Source organism: Glandiceps talaboti, chromosome 7 (assembly GCF_964340395.1).
Source record: "Glandiceps talaboti chromosome 7, keGlaTala1.1, whole genome shotgun sequence".
NCBI classification, from domain to species: domain Eukaryota; kingdom Metazoa; phylum Hemichordata; class Enteropneusta; family Spengelidae; genus Glandiceps; species Glandiceps talaboti.
The window spans coordinates 4631006-4640000 of NC_135555.1; the positions used below are offsets into that span (position 1 = coordinate 4631006).

At 34.7% G+C, this 8995-nt stretch overlaps 1 protein-coding gene across 1 annotated transcript in view; it reads right to left on the minus strand.

Moving 5' to 3' along the window:
• Nucleotides 1-506: 506 nt before the first annotated feature.
• LOC144438331 (UPF0547 protein C16orf87 homolog) overlaps nucleotides 507-8995 on the minus strand; it is an 8526-nt gene continuing 37 nt past the window's right edge. The window contains exons 1-5 of the mRNA XM_078127404.1: nucleotides 8606-8995; nucleotides 8173-8245; nucleotides 6738-6832; nucleotides 3849-3966; nucleotides 507-2768 (exon numbers count right to left, since the gene is read on the minus strand). The exon at nucleotides 8606-8995 is cut by the window's right edge and continues 37 nt beyond it. Coding sequence (XP_077983530.1) covers nucleotides 2620-2768; nucleotides 3849-3966; nucleotides 6738-6832; nucleotides 8173-8245; nucleotides 8606-8641 — 471 coding nt within the window. The 5' untranslated portion in view covers nucleotides 8642-8995 and the 3' untranslated portion in view covers nucleotides 507-2619. The remainder of the gene's footprint in view (nucleotides 2769-3848; nucleotides 3967-6737; nucleotides 6833-8172; nucleotides 8246-8605) is intronic.

An 8995-nucleotide genomic window follows, 5' to 3' on the forward strand; every position in this document is an offset into this window, starting at 1 on the left:
GCGCATTAAATTTGTACATCTGCGTGGCAGACAGCGTGTCAAAGAGCGCCATCTAACGGCATGTATGCCAGCCTGGTACGTGTAAAGTGAAAATCACCACTGCGCACCTTGTATACACAGCAACAGCCAGAAATAAATAGTTTAAGAGTCGTTGGAAGAAATAAGTGACTCGCTTTAATATCATGTTCAACAAGATCGTAAAGATATGTTTGTACCTATTGTAACCCATCTTCCTTTGTAAATGTATATAAAACATTTCAAGTCTTACTGTGTTCCACTTTCCTCGTATGATGGATATGAAAAAAGAAAGAAAGACATAATCCACCTCTAGATGGCGCTATACATTAGCAACTTAAAGTTCTTGCGACATCAAACACAGTTTCTGTGCTCACATCAGTTATGGGTCTCGTATGTTCTACAAGCGTGCGTGTAAGCTGCTGAAAGTAAAACAATACCTGTTTGAATTTCAAAACAGTATGAATATATAATTTATTACAAATTGTTTAATGTAAGTACAATTCTTTGATAAAATTTTGCATCAACTTTCACAGAAAGCACAAAATTCTGCAGAAAAAAAATACTGCGATGTGTTCATGCATAGACATTGATCAGTAAAATCTAATGACCAGTATACATAATTGAGTAGCACATATTTTCAATGTTCTCTTCAAAACAGGTTGTCTTTTAATACAAAATATGAGACAATCTCACATTTCCATGTTAACCTGTTACTGTCACGCATTTCTCAAGTGCATGACTACAAAATAAAACATTATGAATTGTTATTTCCCAGAAGGAAACTTTGAATATCCTCTTTCGTGATAGCAAAGAATGATTCACATGTTACCATGGAAACAGTGGATGGAAATTAAAAAGTACCTCCGAATTCTATATTTCATTGTAAAAAAGCAGACACAACATGAAAGGTCATGAAAGGTCATCTCTTTTGGGAAAATGGACTTAATCAATACTCTATACAAAGGTTGTTGTGGATTATGGATGAAAATTCAAAAGAAACTCAGAATTGTACATTTCACCCCAAAAATGCTGCCACAATCTATCATCGCTTTGGGAAAATTTGAGGTCATTCAAATTCATAAAACTAAGGTAAACTATCTCAACATTTATCGACTTCTGAATTAATTGAAAATATAAAGTCCCCTGAGGTGGTTTGTTCCTAAACACTGAAATACAGTGACTGACAGACAGTATACAAAATATCTGAATGTACACGAAAATAAGGCACTGTGGTGTAATATCTACATTTCAAAATGGCAAAAGGTATTATCAATAGTTTTGTACATACGAAACTAAATATTTCCATTAGTGTTTTTATGCTAAGTTTTCGAAAACTAACAAAGAACAGTAATCTGGTAAAGTCCATTGTGTTGTGATTTGGTGGAGGTTAAAATATGTTTGGAAACCTTGGTAGATTTTAGCATTTTACCATCATTAACAGAAAACATACACTAGTCTTGTAAGCTGCACAATGAAAAATAAAAGTGGTTTTATAACGATGCAGAAATACTACAATGCATAGATATGGTCTATGGTGGCAGGTTTAGAAGGTTTATCCGATAAACAAAAAAACAAACAGAAAACAGAAAATGAATGAAAAATTGAAGTTCAAAATGCAACAATTTACATCCAGTACTTTGTTACATAAAAAATCATAACATCATGTGAATAAAACAGGAACGAAATGTAGTCAGCAACTATACATCTTCAACTTGTTTCACAGTTCAGTTACAGAATGTGGAAAAATAGGTGAAAGATACAATACTCTAGCTAGAGTACAAAGATAGATTTTAGTTTAGCGCACACTAACTTTAAGGTTAATTAAATGTAAGGGAATGAATACTGAAATGCTATAACATGACATCATATATTGAACTGTAAATACTGACTCAATATTTCTCAAAAAAACCCAAAAAAACAAATACTGTGAAAAATTGTTTTTTAAGAGATCTTCTTTCTCGCTGTACAACTAAATACGAGTTGGGAGAAAGAGGATTATACACCTTAATTCTCAGTTTGTGGATAGTTAACAGCCCCCTCTATGGCACAGAAGGGCAGTACTTTTGTTTACTGGAGTCATACATGGAAGAACTACACTGGGTAACACACCAAAACCTAACATGACAGAGATTGTACATATGTTACTTTGTCTCCACTTGACAGGCTCAGTACTCATCACCATACTACATCTGGGAAATGCACCGACTTTAGTCAAACAGGAAAGTGTCTGTGTCTGCAAAATGGTCCTGATATCACAATTTTGTTTCCTCCATTTCTTAAGCTGTCTTCCAGTTACATGTACACATATATGAAACAACTGTTTCTTCAGTATGCCAATTTCATCAATCTTTTCCTAAATGATGTCAGTGCAGACATCAAGTTATGGTCACTCAGTCATTTGCATATTCATGATGTCATTTAGGATGCAAAGCACTTGATCCATTTATTCCCATTTTCCACTGTCTACCACTGATGGTGTTGTGTGTGCAGAAGTGGAATTCATAATGATCATAAATGAGACAGCATATTTTTGGATATACCACAACCATCCACTATACAGTCCAAGTCTTTGTTTACAGAATACACCATTGAGCACATTTTCTACTGATTTAACTGACTATGTGATGTTGTTGGTGGACCCTTCCACTGTCCTTGTATTTTTCTATTAATTTCTGCTAACACAACTGAATACAACAATGCTTTCTCATTGGAAAGGTTTCCAAATAAGTCCTGTTCTCTTTCTTCTTTAGCTGAAAAACAAGACAAATAATAGGATTTCTTACTCCACTTTTTAACGTTTTAATTCTATCTCTTTATACAGATTTAAAAGTCTGACAGATACAACTTGTCATGCCAAACCTATCAGCCAGCACTCATGTCATGTCAAGCCTATCAGCTAGCACTCATGTCATGATGTCCAAACCTATCAGCTAGCACTCATGTCATGCCAAAACCTATCAGCTAGCACTCATGTCATGCCAAAACCTATCAGCTAGCACTCATGTCATATCATGTCATGTCAAACCTTTCAGCTAGCATTCATATCATGTCATATCAAACCTATCAGCTAGCACTCATGTCATGTCATGTCATGTCAAACCTATCAGCTAGCACTCATGTCATGTCATGTCAAGCCTATCAGCTAGCACTCATATCATGTCATGTCATGTCAAACCTATCAGCTAGCACTCATGTCATGTCATGTCAAGCCTATCAGCTAGCACTCATATCATGTCATGTCATGTCAAACCTATCAGCTAGCACTCATGTCATGTCATGTCAAACCTATCAGCTAGCACTCATGTCATGTCATGTCAAGCCTATCAGCTAGCATTCATATCATGTCATATCAAACCTATCAGCTAGCACTCATGTCATGTCATGTCATGTCAAACCTATCAGCTAGCACTCATGTCATGTCATGTCAAGCCTATCAGCTAGCACTCATGTCAGGCCAAGCCTATCAGCTAGCACTCATGTTATGTAATGTCATGCCTATCAGCTAGCACTCATGTCATGTCATGTCAAACCTATCAGCTAGCACTCATGATGATCATACTGTTACCTAAATCTACACAGCCTATCAATCTGATTAAAATCTGATGTAGTGAATATACTTTGATTCATTTATTCATTTCAATTTCCTCTGTAATTGTTTACTGTTATTTGTTTTGCTTTTGTTATTCCAAGAGTGAGTGCTTACTTCATGCTCCAAGAATAAAACAAACCACAATAAACAACCAAAAGAGATAAATAAAGAAATACAGTCTTATTTACTACATCACATAATCAGATTGACAGCTTATGAGATATCGGTATGTTTTGTTTACCTTCTTTTGGTTTATTTAGTGAACCTTTGGGTCTTCCTGCCTTCCTCTTCTTGACAACACCTTCCCCATTGCCCTCTTTAACTTCTTTGGCAGCAGCAGCTCTTGATGAAGCATTAATCTGGTTAAAATCAAGAATCACAAATCACATCAGTATAAAATTGTACTCAAAAGTGATGCTAGAATCGAAATATTTGTAGAATCATAGACATCTATGGTAGAATGCACCATAGTTCTTGCATTCTCTCTCAATTTTTCCCTATGAAAATTTGTTCCTAATGCTTAGAAATAGTAGCTGAAATTAAGGGATGTACGATATCATATATTAAATTCTAAAATGACTTAATTTTGATATAATTTTGACCTCCATTTCAAAAATTTGTAACCCCTGATTTTTTTCTTGACTTTCATATAATTATAACAACTGACAAGCGACCTATCGGTCAGAATAGCTCCGCTGTTTTTTTTTTAATTTAATTTTTTATTTTGGTGACATGTAGAAGTGGTTCAGGTCATCAGCTCTTCACTATGCAGTTTTGTTTTAGCGATGCAATAAAGTGGTTAGTGGTTTCATATGATGTCTCACTATAAAACACATTTTACACAGAAGTTGGTAATGTATTGTACTTTTATACCATAGTCACCATTTTATAACAAAAATCTACTGTTATGAAAAATTGCACAAAATCTCAGAAAAAAATGACTGGGAAATGCACACAAGAAAAAGAAAAAAAGAGGATTTTGAGGTTGGCTATAAATAATTCCAGTGTCTTACAGCTGTAACCCTGGAAAATTTTAATGATGAATGAAATAAACTAGGGATCTAAAATAATTTTGAGGCAATTTGAATTTCAATTTTCTAACAAATTTACAAAGTCAACAACATTCAACTTGTACTAGTTGTGGTAGATATATATAGGGAAGAAATGTATTAATCGCCATCTTAGTTTCCGTATGGCGACAATCTCAAGTACCCGGAAGAGAGTCATTCTCAGCCACACGTTACAGTGGTAACACTCGTTCATGTTCGGTTACCTTTCACAAAGAAAACACAACGAAATGGTTGAAATGATCTTTTTTTTTATTTCTTTTCATCACAACAACAAAATCTGCGTGATCAAAAGTGTTGTAAACTAAACCAGAAAGAATTATCGGACTGGCTAAACTTCCCGATGAACTGGAGTAAGGTCCTACTACTTCCAAGTAAGCCTCGATAGTACGTGAGAAAATCGTCTCAAACTAGCGATACAACTTTCAAAATATAACTTGACATGTCTTCATTTGTTAGAGTTATACAATTCAAGACGGGTTTTCACTCGAAAACAACAATTCTGTGAATAATGACACTCTGAACGCAGCGATTTCTCGGACGATGTTACCACTGTAACGTATGGCTGACAACGACTTGCTTCCGGGTTAGTCCCTCGTGCATACGGGTGGATTGTCGGCGATTAATACATACATTGTCTGATATTTTAATTCACAGTATTTCTTGTGACCGGCGCCTGTCAGCAGACTCTGCCATTTTTTTCATCATTCCATTGTATTTAAACCTTGTACTTGACATTTCGCAATATTAATAATTCTCAACAAAATACCTCAACATGCCTCACTTCGTTCGTACTCAAAGCAGCCCCGCGCGGTATGATCACTGACACTGATGACATGATGAGAGAGAACCTTTTCGGATTTACATGTAAAACGGGGAAAGATACGCAAAACATAATGCAAAGTCTGAAGCCAAATTAAAGTTGTAATTATTTTAATTATTTTTACTTGCCAAATATTTGCATTTTGGAAAGGCAAGACACGTTCATGTCGTTTAATTTTACATGTGAACTGTCGGCCATATAAACTTCAACCGCATGCCTGGCATGCCCTTCCTTACGCAAGTTGTCTGAATTCTGGTTCACTGTCATTCCAAATTGCACGACAATATAGAATTAACCACAAGTTACATGTTATCTGAAAACATCACACTTTTATAGTGGGTCTGAAGTGTGATTTTAGTGAGTACCAAGAACGTCCTGTGTTGATACTCAAGATACTTGCTGTGGAAAATCGCTCGGTCAAATGAGGTCACCTTCAGCTTCTGGTCGAATCAGGATAGAGTATGCAAATGAGGATGTTGCGGACTGGCTGATTATGTAGAAGGGTGCAGAATTGGATTTGAAGTTTACAACCCTGTTTCGAACAAACGCTTGTCATTTGGGCGCCCAATGCATAGAATTATGACTATAGCACATATTACATTGCTTGTTTGACGTCAATAGTGTCTTTTGAAAAGTGGCAGTTTACTTAAAGTCTCGTCGACTGATTTCCAATATGGCGTCGGTCATTATGCTCATTAACATATTCATTTTTTTTTCAAATTACAAAAAAAAAATCATAAAAAATAAAAATGAGGATGTGCTGACTTGAAATTAACAAATCTGAGTAAGCTACCCCCTGCGCATCAACACGCCAGATATCAAAGCAATCTAATAAGAGGTTTTCAAGGAGTTGATGAAAATGACATTTTATGAAAAAAATCATAAAAAATTGAAAATGGCACAGATCAACTTGGCATGAACAAATCTGAATAGCCTCCCCCCAGGGAACATGCACACCAAATATCGAAGAATTCCGACTGTCACTTTCGGAATAGATAGTAAAAATATAAAAGTTTGACGGACACCTATGATTCACTCTACTCTCTATACCTCAATACCCACCTATACCTAAAGCTACGCTTTCAGCTTTCGCTGACAGCGGAGCTAAAAATGGGTTTGGCTTTTTATGAATAAAGTAATTTTAACTTCTAAAGTTCATTTAACTTCCGAAGTGCAAACTAAATTAAAATATTTAATATGTATGTGTACTTAGAAATCGAAAGATATACGTAATACTTACTCTTTTGATATGGTTTTCTATTTCACTTGCACTATAATAATCTGGTCTTTCTCTTTTCACTCTTTCTGTTCGTCTTCTCTTGATATCTGTTTGTTCTGTACACAATAAAAACAACAACAACAACAACAACACAGATTAACTTAAAAACACATCAAAGTCTGTTGAGTGTTAAAATTCTGATCACCTTCTCTTTTTATTTTTACCGTGGCAGATTGTGATACATGGAAAGACTGAATGGCATACATAATGGTTGGGATTTTATTTCAGTGAAAGACAGGCACATGCCAAAATAGCAGATGTTATACAAAGTGAAACTGAAACATCTCATAGTATAAATTATGTATACAGTTGTTGTACACAAAGATTAGATACTGTCTGGCTGGTAAACACAAGTCAACCAAACAACATACACATATATTGCTATTAGATTAGTAGTAATGCTTGCAAACAGAGTATGGGACTTTATTCTGACCCTGTCTGTAATCACCAAGGAAAGGGACATTGTTAAAATAGAGTCCTACCTTACAAATATGATGCTATCAAATTGTGTACAATTTGAAAGAAAAACATATTATTTGAAGAAAGTTCAATAATATCTTCTCACAGAGATCAATAGTTGTAATATAATTCTTCTGTTAGAAACTTTAAGGGCACTATAGATTATGATGGCAAAATTCATTTGTTTCTTGTTACGTCTACAATTTCATTCTTATGAGTTGAATGACTTCCTAATAAAGGCCAGATAAAAAAAGTTGTTTGGTTCCGGTTACCCAACCCCACCTACATGTAGTTTTTCACACCAACCCTAAACATTGTTTTACATATTCACGAAAAATAATAATAAAATGGCACAAATCATGAAGTCTCACAAGAAATAGTGGGTGCGGAAACTGACATCAACTTAAAAACTTTAAAAAGTCAATATAAAACTATTCTTCCAATCTGTACATATCATGATAGTATAGGAGGAAATAAACAACACAGAGACCATTTGGAAAACAATGGAAAACTTGAACTAGACACTCACACAGGAAAAAAAATAAAATAAAATAAAATAAAAATCTACCTACCCCCCACTTATTTTAAAATTGAATGTATTCGGAACCACACAATTTTTTTTAATGCCAAATCATGCTTCATAAGTTAATATAGTATTTGACGCAAAAAAAACCTCAAATTTATAACTCAAAGTAGACTTTAATTTAAAATTGTAAATTATTTCTAAAAGTCATTATTTTTGTTTGTTTTTAATTCATTTCATGTTATACTATTTTTTTTATTTCAGGGGAGTGGCTCTCCGTCAAGGACAATATCCCGTGATCGAGTTCAAAAGCTTACAGACGCCCACTACTGAACAACAAATTGAACCATTATTAATTAAGATTTTCGAAGTCTTGCGAATTTGTCAAAACTGTCTATAAAATTATGTATTTACCTGTTGGTTGGGGATTTATAGGTCTTCTTGCAAATACATGGCCACATGGACAGGTCTTACATGCAACGGGTATCTGAAATATAAAAACACACGGTCCAAACAACATGAAACATGACACCACAGGAAGTCAACACGACAGGTTAGGTGACGAAGAATACACAAAATATAACCACTTTATTCTTTAATATAAATTATAATCTTATCAAATATTTGTTGTTTCGATATACTAGTATATGAAGAATTGTGTTATATCATATTCTTTCAAATAATGAAGTCAGAGAGAAAGAATTAAAAGTGACTGTCTCAAATCGGAGCAAAATAATAACTTGTTAGTTATTTCTAAAAGTTGCCTTTGGACACGAATGTGTTTCTACCCGGGGTTTCTACCTCCAAAACTCTCGAAGTAAACAAAGAAAACATCCATTTTTCTTACCTGGTGACGGCAATTCGGACACGGCTTATGAACCATTGTGCAATAAGATAACAATAAAATAGATTAACAAAGTAAAATACGACAAATGTCACCCTAAAACGCAGTGTTTCCACTGTTCTGTGTTCTTCATGTCAAGCCCATAAAAACATTGACCTTTCTGCAGCTGGTCGACAAACAAGATGGCTGAAGTGACGTCACGGGTACAACCATTTTGCAGAGGGGTATATGCCTGCTATTGAAATTTAAAACGCAATATTCACGTCTATGCATGTCTAAAGGTGATTTAAGTGAAATCAAATCTGCCAATGCAAGTGTCAATCAAGTCGGCATTTAAATATGAAAGCACAAACAATTTGATAACCCTACCATATAGGAAGGCATTAAGTAAAG